Genomic DNA, 12,561 nt, shown 5'->3' with positions numbered 1-12,561 from the left:
GAGGAGGAAGGTTTAAACTGCCTCTGTATCCCCAGTGCTGTCCACGGCAAGGAGCCCGGAAAGTGCTGACTAAATGAACGAGCTTCTGGATGAGGAGGTGCTGGGGTGGGGGACAAGGTTCCTCAGGTCGGTCTGCTAGGATGGGACTAGGCTGACTTCACCACAGAAAATTGTCAAAGGGAAGGAATAGCAATAGCGGCTGAATAATTTGGAGTTGTAAGGGTGTGTTCGTTCGTTTGGCTTTTTATTTAAATTTTCCCTAGGTGTGCCCCTTACCCCTCTGGTTGGTTGTCCACTCCCTAGTCTAGGAAACATCTTATATTTCTTTATTCTATACCTACACAGCTCTAATTCCTGATGTCTAAAAGATATACTAAAATGAAATCAAAGTTCTAGTGGGTTCCAAAACTTTCACATAGGTTATTCTTGTGTTTCCTGTGTTATTCTTCCCTCATGATGTTCTATTTTAACTAAAATTCTTTTCAGATGAAACACTGAATTTTATGATTCCCAAGAAGAAATGTGAAGTGGTGCCCCAAGTTGATGGGGGAGACATCTGAGGGCAGGATGGAGTCTGGCTTCTCTTAGAACATACTTCACAGTACCACTTACTCCATGGAGACACTGCACCGGGGTGCCTGAGACTGAACAGCAGGAGAAGCAAGCTCAGGGAACTGCATGAGGGCTGTGTGGCTGAGAGAGGAGTGGGAGACAATTCAACTGCAGGTCCCTTCACTGCCAGGAGCCCCAGAGTGGCTACATGTTAAATCACAGGGAAGGGTACAATCAATTTCAATATTTACTAAAAGAGATACTGTGCAGAGCTGGGCTACTGAGAGTTACCTATCTCAGTAAATCTGGAGGCTGAGGCAGGAGGCTCACAAGTTTCAGGTTAGACTCATCAATTTAGCAAGACTCTTGGCAACTTAGTGAGAATCTGTCTCAAATGAAAAAAAAAAAGTCTGGAGATGTAGCTCAAAGGTAGAGTGCCCCTGGGTTCAAGCCCCAGTTTTTTAAAAAAAATGTTTACTACCCAGTTGATCATGTTTCACTGAGGGTGTTATATAGGACATGCGATCTGCTAAAGGTCAGAACAGAAAAGGTCCAAGTAAAGCAAATGCTTCCCACTCCTTTTCTTCCTCATCACCTATAAATGAAAGGAATGTGCAGGAGCTTCTGAGTCAAACATAAGGGGATTTAAAAATCCTAGTAGTCTGCTGCCTGGGCATGGTGGTACATGCTGATAATTCTAGCTACTTGGAGGCCAGAGGCAGGAGGATTGCAAGCTTGAGGCTAGCCTCAGCAACTTAGCAAGATCCTGTCTCAAAATAAAATTAAGGAAAAAAAAAGTCCTAGCACTCTCCCTTGTGTGGCTTAGGAAGCTAGTGAGTAATTCAGCCTTTCTAAAACTTACAGGTTTATTGGGAATGTTAAATGAGATACTATAGGTCAATCACTCAGCAAACCCCTATCAGGTTATAAATATGAAAATTGACAGTGATGAACATTATTATGCTAGCTTAATGTCCTTCAGATAACTTTACATAGAATGTTTTTATTAAAACAATTTTGGTTAACCCATGTGGGATAAAAATTCCTTAATTATATATACAACGGGAGCCAGCTAGAAAGACAGGCCCCAGTGACGACTCCGTGAAAGGAGACGAGGGCCTTGAGTCTAGAAGGTATGATCACACTGTTAGAGCCTGCTTGTCCTAGATGGTGGATCTAGCCTGACCCTGCCTTTCAAGAAGCAGCCAAGAGACTGAAGTCTTGACTACTGAAAGGATGTGTTCTACATTTCTTCAAACTCCTGTTCTTCAGTAGTGTCTGATGTCCATCCTTATGACCCCATCCTACATAGGGAGGGCTGATAATCCACTCTTTCTTCTCTCTCTCTCTCTCTCTCTCTTTTTTTTTTTTTTGTGCTGGAGATTGAACCCAGGGCCTTATGCATGTGAGGCAAGCACTCTACCAATTGAGCTCTACCCCGGCCCTCCCACTCTTTCTTCAAGGAAACCGAGCACTCAGAGTGCACCAAGTGCATTAAAGCAAAGCATTCAGTCTGTTTGCCCCTAAATTCATCCGGGGAACATTTCTCAGCTTGATCTCCATATACCTCCCAAACAAGAATAAGCTAAATTGAAATTTCATAGGAGAAGAAGTCACTTGCTTCCAATCCCTTTTTTCAGGAGATCAAAAAGCAGCAAGAAGGAGCTGAAGAGTTCGTAAGGTAGGTAGGAAGAGCTCCTAAGGTAGGCAGCGCCTTGTCTTGCAGAAGCAATGTGCTCTGGCAGCTGGCTGGGGAGGACACAGTTCATATATATGTGTGTGTGTGTGTGTGTGTGTGTGTGTGTGTGTGTGTACTTTTTTTCATTATAAAGCATGTGGAAGTATGTCTTGAGTCTGACATTTAGGTTTGAAGTACAGGGCTAAAGGTTCTTACCAAAGTGTCAGCCAGGTCTTTCCGGTAGACACAGATTCGACCAGATGCCTCAAGAGATTTGGAGATGGCCAAGTCATTCGGCTGAAGTTCGTGCTTTTCTTTATTTAAAAAAAAAAAGTAATTAGAAACAAAATAGGCCTACACAAAACATGTACTGAGTTAAAATTGCCCACAAAATATGTTCAAAAGTATATTAACTAGGATTGAAAGTAGATTAATTCAGTTCTACACATTATACAACACCAGAGGTAACATGGATATCACTGCTCAGCTCAGTGTAGGCATTAAACAGGTTGAATGCCATGGAGTAGAACTCTCTTGAAGTTCTTATCTTAGTTATTCTTTAGAACATAAGACAGTTAAAGGAACAAAGTAAAATTTACTCATCATCCTCTCTCCAAAATAATTATACTCCTATACATATTTGCAGTTATTATCCACATGCATTTATAATTATTCATACACACATAGACTTGTAATTGGGTCCATTTAAGGCTTTATATTCTGATTTTATTATAAGCACTTACCCACTTATCAAAGTTATTTATATATGTCATGTTTAATTGGTATGTAATAGCTCATTATGCCATCATCTTATCTTTCCTCTACTGTTGAACATTTAATCGTTTCCTTTCTTTTGGTCATATAAATTAAATGACATGATACATGGTAAGTACTAGCACAGGGCCTGGCACATAATAGGCACTTGATAAATGGGTTCTATTAGCATAGCAGCCATAATATATATTGCTGAAGTCAACATCCTTGCACATAAATCCTAGTCTGTTTATAGATGATTTTCTTAAGATAGATTCTCAGTACTAAAATTATGGGGTCAAAGGGAATGGATATTTTTAAAGTTATTGACAAAAATTGCTTTCTAATTTTTTTTTAAAGAAAAGCAGTCATTATATTTTCCTAAAAATAATTTTAAAACTTGCACACTTACTAACACTGATTATTACTTTTTGGTAAGTTTGCTATTTTGCTAAAACCAAAAATATGATTCTCAGTTTATTCTGGTTTCTATAAATATTTTGTTTTTATTTAGAGATAGGGTCTCACTGAGTTACTTAGCACCTCACTATTGGTGAGGCCGGCTTTGAACTCATGATACTCCTGCCTCAGCCTCCCAAGCTGCCAGGTTTACAGGCATGGGCCACTGTGCTGGGTTCTAATATATTCTTTAAAAAAAATTTTTTATTAAATAAATGACAGTGGCTAATATATTCTTAATGGTCCAGCATTATAAAGACTAAGAGTATTAGAATGCTGCACTTTTGATGTGGGTAGTAAATAGCTCCATTCAGCTGGGTTCTAAAGAACTTTCAGATCTTTTACTATACTATAAAAGATCAAAACCGAATTTTAACCTCTGAATAAGTGAGTAGGTTATTGTTAGCACACACATATATCATATGTACCCATAGCCTGGGTACAAAGCATCTAGAAACTACTAAAGTTTTTAGAATAGGACTCTTTTTTTTTTTTTTAGAGAAAGCCATAAACCTCCAACATTTCAAAACTTTTTTTTTTTTTAAAGAGAGAGTGAGAGAGGAGAGAGAGTGAGAGAGAATTTTTAATATTTATTTTTTAGTTCTCTGCGGACACAACATCTTTGTTGGTATGTGGTGCTGAGGATCGAACCCCGGCTCGCCCTGCCTTGTCCATGCTGATTCTGATCCCCTCAATGTCTCTTTTGCTAATGATCTTGCAAATCGCACAAACACGGCCACTAATGATGCAGGCGAGCCCACTGCTGCTTGAGCCACATCCCCAGCCCCTCAAAACTTTTTTTGACAAGAATAAACAGAGATCATTGTCATTTCATCCTGAAGTAGCATTAAAACATTATTTGTAAAAAATTTATGTAAACAGAGCAAAAAATACATTAAATATCTTTTTTTTCCCTAATTAAAACATTCTTGTTGCCAGGCTGGGTGGCATGCACACTGTAATCCCAGCTACTCAGGAAGCTCAGGGCGAAAGGATCACAAGTTCAAGCCCAGATGGGAAACTCAGTGAAATCCTGTCTTAAAAGGATAAAGGGATGGGAGTGTAGCTCAGTGGTAGAGCACTCCTGAGTTCAATTCCTAGTACTGCAAGAAACAAAACACTACCCCCAAACAAAAACAAAACAACAAAAAATGATTGTTCAGGAGGGTAATAAGATGCAGGCAGGAAAGTACTTTTGTGTATGTGTGGGTGCTAGGGATTGAACCCAGGGCCTATGCATGGAAGGCAAGCACTCTACCAACGGAGCTATATCCCCAGCCCAGGGAGGTATTTTGTGAGTGGAGGTGGATTACTGGAGATTGAACTCAGGGAGCTCTACCACTGAACTAAATCCCCAGCCCTATTTTTTTTTTTTCCTATTTTAAGACAGGATCTTACTAAATTGCCCAGGCTGGGCTCAAACTTGTGATCCTCCTGCCTCACACTCCCAGGTTGCTAGAATTATAGGCACACGCTACTAAGCCTGGCCAGGAAGGTTCTTTACATATTAAAAAACAAACAAACAAACAAACAAAAAATCTTAATGGATGGGAAATGGTGGCACATTTTCAAATCTGTGGGCTAATTCCAGAAATGAGCTGACACTTCTACTGATGATTAGCAATGGACCCCATTAGAACTCACTGTACATCCTGATGAATCGAATTTAATAGAGGATGAAAATGGTAGTTCACAGCCATCAAATAGATATTAGGTAGTAAAAGAACCCCTCATTAGTTGCCAGTTTCTGTCGGCTCCAAGTGATCCCAGGGCCACCAACAACTGTGTTGCAAAGTTTACTGAAGCCCCTTCGTTCTCTAGCCCTTTTGGAACAGGGACCTAATGATCACTTTCTGCAGGGGCTGCATCTTGAGCAGCAAATGTTGGTTTTGATGAAACTCAATGTTTAAAATCATTTAATATTTTTGGTCACTCAAAAAATTAAATATACACTTATCATATCTATCTAAAACATGTTAATAAAAATTCAACCACTTTTGATGGATTGCAGTGGTACAGACCCATAAACCCAGAAACTCAGGAGGCTGAGGTAGGAAGATTCTAAATTCAAGGCCAGTATCAGCAACTTATTAAGACCCTGTCTCAAAATAGAAAGTAAAAAGAACATGGGGATGTGGATTAGTGGTAAAGCACCCTTGGGTTCAACTTCCAGTACCACCTGCCCCACCCAAAACAAAAAAACAACCACTCCCCCTTGATTAAAATACATCACGTTCACATGTTTTGCTTGTTTTTCCCCTAGATAATTTTTTGGCAGGGGTAGGTACTAGGTATTGAACCCTGGGCCTCATGCATCTTAAGCATGTGCTCTATCACTGAGCTCCCTTTTAGCCCTAGATCATGCTTTGAGAGGTTGTACAGAGTTCTGGAGAGGAGAGACTCTCTTTCATTAGGCCTAAAGAGAAGTGCCTGCGTGCTGTGTAATGGACTAGCGTATAGGACCATTTTACCTGCCTGTAGGTCTCAAAGCAATAGGAGCCAGATACTGTTTCATGATGCTTTAACTAGTGTCATGCTGGGTATATTCTGGGGTTCACCTCTTCCTGAACAACAAAGAATAACAGAAATGTGGTCTATCTGCTCCCCTCCCCTGCCTGCCCCATCTCTGGTTGATTAGTTCATAGAGTTCTTACATTTTTTCAACTTCTGATGTTTAGTCCCTTTCTTCGTATTTTTCTCAGGGTTAATGAGATATTAAATAAAGATAGTAAGCCAAAAAGGAGGCCAGTGACACTGAGATCTGACAGGTCCCCATGAAAATGATGGGGTCTGTTCAGGCTGAGTAGATCAATAGTGACAGCTTGTAATCTGTGTGATCTTATTCAAAACAGACAATAAAGCATTCTCTGTGGATAAATAAAGTCCAACAGAAGGCGAAGCTGTAACTAGGTCTTGCTCCCCACGTCCACCTGAAGGTACATTGCCCTGTGAGCTCTGGCTTATTGTGCAGTTTCCTTTCTTCCGACAGGAGTCTTTATGTATTAAACTGTCAGCCAGCAATAAGACTAGTTCAAGGCCATCTTTTATTTTTTTCCCCCTACAGAAATGTCATCCTTTAGCAATTTCCCAAGTTAATTTAAATATGAAAATGGAAGGGTTATCTAGAGTACAAAATATGAAAAGCTTTATAATGCATTTCAAAACACTGTTGTGCCTCACTATTCAGTTCTCGGGGAGGAAATTCAGCATCTAATGCTACCCCACTGTTGTCATGGAAACACCTCTGGTAGGCAGCTTCTCATTGTTACTGTGGTCATCCAGCTGCGGGCCCAGAAGAGAAGAGCTCAGCGTTTATCCTACAAAAATGTCAACTCTCTCCTTTTGGAGGAAATCCAGTGAAAGGTTAATATGCAAGGACAGAAAATAATTTACCCCCAGAGAATGTGATGGCCACCAGAGCCAGATCCTCTTCTGCATGCTGGATCTTTTCTGCCACGACTTTGAGGATCTCTTGTGCTGTGCTGGAAACTTTTGCCTTCACACTGACATAGGAGTGCTCCGTTATATACACGTGGCAAAAAACTGCACAAGTCAAAACAAATTATGAACACAACTGAGATCATGAGGTACAGACTATCCCAAATCAAGGCACCCACTTTGTTGTTTTCTTCATTTTAAAGCATATGCAGTCAGATGTACGCGTTTGCCTAAGCACAGGAGTGCCCCAGTTTATATGCCTGTAAGTATGTGCCGGCAAGCACAGGAGACATAGATGTTATAATGCTGATGAATAGGCATAAGTAGTAGTTAGGTTTCCCCAACTGTCTTAGAAATGTATGCTCCTGGCATCGAGGTAAAGAGCTTCTGACTAGAATATAGTGGCATCTGTGCTACATAGGACTGTACTTTTTAATCCCTTTATTGAGAGCGACTGGGATCTTCAATCAAAGCAGCATATTAAAACATCTAACTCATAAATTTTTATTTTACACTCCATTTCATAACAGTCTCAGTGGACCAATCAAAAACAGCACATTTGCTATTAGAATTCTCATAAGCTTATCTAAAAATCAGTCATCTGTCTTGGTTTTTGTGTTCGGCTTTCTCAATCATTAAGAATGACCCTCTTGCCCCCTTATCAAAGTACGGATGAGTTTAGTTTCCAAATAGAGGTCACATTTCTCACCTTTTTAATTTCCTTTTTTATTATCTGTGGTGCTAATAATTTTTACTAGGAAATTATCATCATCAGGGTAAATGGCTCCTGAAAATTTTTTTTGGTTATGATTTAATAGCAAAAACTTTTAATAGCAACGTACATTGTTGACACACTGCTTCTTAAAACAGCTACTCTGAATGTATAAAACACTAGCTGCTTCAGAATAAACAGGATAATTAGATATTCTGCTCTTCTGTATGTATAAAAAAAGAATGAGCTCCTAAGAGAAATTTTATATGCAATTTAAATGGCATCACAAAAAATAACCAAGGATTGCTTTCATAGAAATGCAAACAAAGCAAAAGCCTAAGCATGAGTTGACATGTCTAGAGCCTTAAAGCAAACATGTAAGTAGAAAGCACTTGACAGATTTTGCGTGGTTTGGTTGGGTGTGTCACTAAAACAATAGCTTCTAATAAATAGTTGTTTTATATTTTGTCAATAGGTTGTAAAGGGGGAAAAAGCTTTCCTCCCTTAATGGAAAAATGTAATTTTTGAGCAAGGCAAAGATCCAGTCTACAAACCACTAACTGGAGGGTTAGTTTATACTTTGCTTAATAAACAGATGAAGAGAAAGAGGCTAGGAACCTTGAAATACTTGGACTTTTTGCAGCTCAGCTTGGAAAACTATACAATTAAATTAGAAGATAAATGGGCGAGGGAGTTCAGAAATTAACACATCATGAGGTAAGATAATTTTGTTTGCTCTCACTTGGAGAAGCTGACAATGTCAGACAACAGACCCATCTACCTGCAGCATTATACAAACACCACAGAAGAGGCAAACTTGTGACATTTTGTTTTTAAAATATTCAAGGAAATCAACACGTATTAAATGTCTATATTTCAAATTTCAGCACATGGAGAAATATGAGTCAAAAGAGAGGCTCAAAATCACACTAGTGTGAACACTTTAATTCATTGTTTCCTGGCTCTACATTTGTCTCAACCTTTGTTCCAATGGGAGGAAACCACTGCCACCATTTTGGTGCCAGTATAAAATATTCACTAGAAAGGCTTTTAAGTTTCTGGGTGCTAATTGAAAGAACCTTGTAGTCATGAACCCCTGTCAGCTAATGAGCACTGGCTGGGGACATACCCAGTGCATGGCGCTGCCTGATACTGCTTTGCTTTGGAGGAATTTCCACCAACCACCCTTCCTTTCATTTCTCTTCCCTAAATTTCAGGGTCTGCCTCAGCAAACATCCTGCACACTGGCTTTGATGGCCTTTCCAGTTAGTCTTGGGCAATGAGCAGAGTCAAGGAGAAGATTCCAGGAGGAAAACACACAGTTTCCAGTATATTGTGCACCTCTACCCAAGAAGTCAAGGAAGTCCTTGACACAGCCTTCTTTCCTTGCTTCTCCAATTTAAAATATTCTCGGTCCATTGGACAGTGTTACAATCTAAGAAAACTGTAATGCTCAAAGGAAGAAAAAGGAAATCATCCCCAGATGATTTGCTGAGAGCCAGAAAAGATGGTTCAGGGCAGGCTGAGGTATTCAGATCTGAGAGCGATGGTGACTAACTGCAGTTCCATCCGCCCCAACCCTCCCTGAAAATCCTACTCACTTTCCTCTGCTTCAGTCACAGTTCCTCTATGCTGGAGCCAGTTCTCCTTAAGACTGAATTGGTGGAAAAGGGCTTTATTCTGTGAGAAGGGAGAAAGAGAACAATGAATGAATGTATTCCTGCCCTTTGGAAAACCACAGCTGTTTACAACATGTTCCAAAAGAGCTAGCCAATTTTTTTTTTTTAAATATGAAATCCACCCATCCAATCTTGAAGAAATAAACTGGGAGTTGCCTCAATTAACACATGTGGAGGTGGCGATTCTGAGAGATACGATGGGCTGTGGCCAAGGCCAGTAGCAGGCAAAAAGCCCCTGTAATTACTCCTAGTATCAGCTAGAGAATACTCCCACATTTTCCACCTCTGACTTCTACAAACTACAACAAACATCCAAAGACTCTTCTCCCCAGAAAGACCTGGCTTCCCCATCTCAACTCTAACTCAAAGTTACAATTTCCACAATCTGAGTTTCGGCTTTTTATATATTTCACAAAAGCAGCCTGGAGATGGTTTCCCACTTCTCTTGTAGCACACTGACTTTCTTAAAGGAAATAGGTACATTATAGTCTCCTTCTACAAAACTTGCGCCTGAGGTCTTATTCTGTATGTCCCCCTCATCAAGTTTAATAGGAAAATATATATTGTCGCTACCAGCTCCCTTTCTGTCCTGGTGAGAGTGTAAACCTTTTCCTTATAAGATTTCCTGACTCCTGGAGTCAAGATTCTCTTAGTTGAATGTTTTGGGCATGAATGTTTTAAAATTCAAATTTTTATCCATCTGGGGACAGCAGGGAAGCTCTGAGACTCCAAATGTACCATAAAACATTGAAAATGTCATAAAGCCAAGGGGACATGGCTAAAATCAAATCTGTACCAGCACAGGGAAACCACAGCAAAGCAGAGAAGGGCAGGGAGCTGCAGCCCTGGGCCTCCCTGCCTTCCCGGCTATGTGTGAAGCAGTGTTCATTTTAATTATGAAGAAATGCAAGTGGTGCCAGGCATGGTGGTGCCTACCAATACTCCAGCAACTCAGAAGGCTGAGGCAGGAGGATTGAAAGTTCAAGACCAGACTTGGCAACTTAGCAAGATCGTGTCTCAAAACAACAACAACAACAACAACAACAAAACAGGACTGGGGATATAGTTCAGTGGTAAAGTACCCCTGGGTTCAACCCCAGTGCCATCATAACCAACTAAAAAAAGAAAGAGAAATGCCAAGTGAGGTCAGGTAAGGTCTCCAAACCAGATCTCCCCATTGCCAATTCTAAAGGGTCTACCTACCTTCCTTTGTGGTGAATATTCATCTACAGTGCTGAAAAGAAAAAAGATAACAAGTCAATCTTTGTCCCAAACCCAGAATAATGCAGTTATTGTCACAGAAGACTGATTTTTCAGGCACTGGGCAAAGGGTTTTCCTCTTTAAAAAAGATAAAACATAGTATTTATTAATTTACTGTCTACAACAAACTTGACACTGGGTATTGAATTTCAAGCAAACCAGGAAGAAAAGAAGCTACGTATTCCACAGACATACTATGTTATGTACACACAGAATGTAAAGCCAAGAATTAAGAGAGTAACTGGATTTATTTACTCCACTGAAACTAAACCCTCAGCTGGGTGTGATGGGGCATGCCTGCAATCCCAGAGACTCAGAGGCTGAGATAGGAAGATTGAAAACTCAAGACCAGCCTCAGTCATTTGGTGAGTTCCTACGTATCTTAGAACCTGTCTCCATGTAGTGCAGTGTTTGAGTTCCTCTGGGTTTAATTCCCAGTAACATAAAGAAGACGAAAAAAGATTAAAATTCATTTATGAATTCATTTATGTATTAAACATAAATTAAAGTTTCCCAAGTGCACAAGACTGCCTTATGGCATAGAGCGACTCTCCCATGAGAGATTATTTTGACCTAAAGTTGTCACCCCCCTTTTTTGTTTCATTTATTAGTTTATATATTCATAGGAGTCTTAAGCTATGGGTATCTAATATAATGTAGACTGTGATAAGAGAAGAGCATCATGGTTCACAACATTCATTTCCAACCCATTGTCCTAAGTTGCACCTGACTTTTAAATTTCTAACTATTAATTTTGATGATTGAGGACCAAAGTTTACATGTGGTTTGCTTATAAGATTAATTTATATCTACATTTCATTTGAAAGGAGACCTCCTTTATTAAAAATAAAGCCAGCCTTTACCTTTCAAATCAATAATCAAAAAGGCCTAAATTAACATTTTCTATGAGAAGTACACTTATGATGGCTGATTGGCAACGTATGTGTTCATGTTTACCATAGATACAGGTAGTGCCCTGTCAATCAGAGAACAGCTCTTTCCTTCCAGTGAATTCTGCAGCTATATCCAAAAACTGAAAAATGACTTGATGTATTCATTTACCAAATTTGATAAGAAGAGTCGGGGTAAAATCTCAGGAAAGTCAGGTGTTGCCAGTCCTAAACATTAAGGAGAGACATCTACATTTGCACACACCAAGAATCATTGAGTAAATGGGTTCTTTAATTTTTTTTAATTGATAAAGAAACCTCATAGAACCTATAAAGCTGAGCTTTTAAAATATTCCATGACTCACTACTGGAACTTATTTATGAAACTTTTTTCCTACTCTATAGAAATAGCTATGAGTCCACAAATGACAAAGTAAAAATGCAGACTTTTAAAATAAAATAATAATTTATTAAATAACTCTGTTTGGGCAGGTTGTTGGGGCCCAGTTTATTTTTGTTGCTGCTATTTTTTGTTTGTTTTTCTCTTGGTACTAGGAATTGAACTGAGAAGTGCTCTACCATAGAACTACATCCCCAGCCCTTTTTATTTTTTATTTCGGAGAGACTCCCTAAGTTGCCCAGGTTGGCCTTAAACTTCCACTCTTCTTTTCTCAGCCTTCCAAGTCAATAGGATTATAGGTCTACACCTCCATGCCCAGCTCCCAGTTTGTTTTAACCATGTTAAATAGAGTTGTTTTTTTTTAAGCAGTCAATAAGTTTAATTTAAAATAAAATAAAAATTTTATTTTAATATAAATAAAATACCCATCTTATTATTAGTAAAGCTAAGAAATCAAGATGAATCCCAGTGTCAAATATTCAAGTAGACTTTATGTAAAAAACATTCCAAATTCTATTACATTTGCTGTGTTCATTAACTGCCAGAAGAAAAATTACTTACTGACGACGATGCATTCCAAGTATTTTTTGAAATTCTTTCAATTCTTTTTCAAGTATTGGATATTCGTAGACATCATCCAGAACATTCCTGTAAATGGTCTGGAGGGAAAAGACAAATGGCAGCTGAAATGTTTTTTTTGTAAGGATCAAGATTCAGACAGGGCTGAGTGGCACAGCTC

General features: G+C 39.2%; 1 protein-coding gene across 2 annotated transcripts in view; it reads right to left on the bottom strand.

Moving 5' to 3' along the window:
* RAPGEF5 (Rap guanine nucleotide exchange factor 5) overlaps positions 1 to 12,561 on the bottom strand; it is a 236,705-nt gene that overhangs the window by 28,872 nt on the left and 195,272 nt on the right. For both annotated transcript variants that reach the window (XM_081285924.1, XM_081285925.1), the window contains exons 14-18: positions 12,384 to 12,481; positions 10,475 to 10,505; positions 9,194 to 9,272; positions 6,836 to 6,985; positions 2,447 to 2,544 (exon numbers count right to left, since the gene is read on the bottom strand). In XM_081285924.1, the coding sequence (XP_081142050.1) occupies positions 2,447 to 2,544; positions 6,836 to 6,985; positions 9,194 to 9,272; positions 10,475 to 10,505; positions 12,384 to 12,481 (456 nt within the window). The remainder of the gene's footprint in view (positions 1 to 2,446; positions 2,545 to 6,835; positions 6,986 to 9,193; positions 9,273 to 10,474; positions 10,506 to 12,383; positions 12,482 to 12,561) is intronic.

This window comes from Spermophilus citellus (assembly GCF_964194105.1).
Source record: "Spermophilus citellus genome assembly, chromosome: 3".
Lineage (NCBI taxonomy): Eukaryota > Metazoa > Chordata > Mammalia > Rodentia > Sciuridae > Spermophilus > Spermophilus citellus.
The sequence above is the reverse complement of the archived record's forward strand: the minus strand, read 5'-3'. Positions and strand labels throughout refer to the sequence as shown.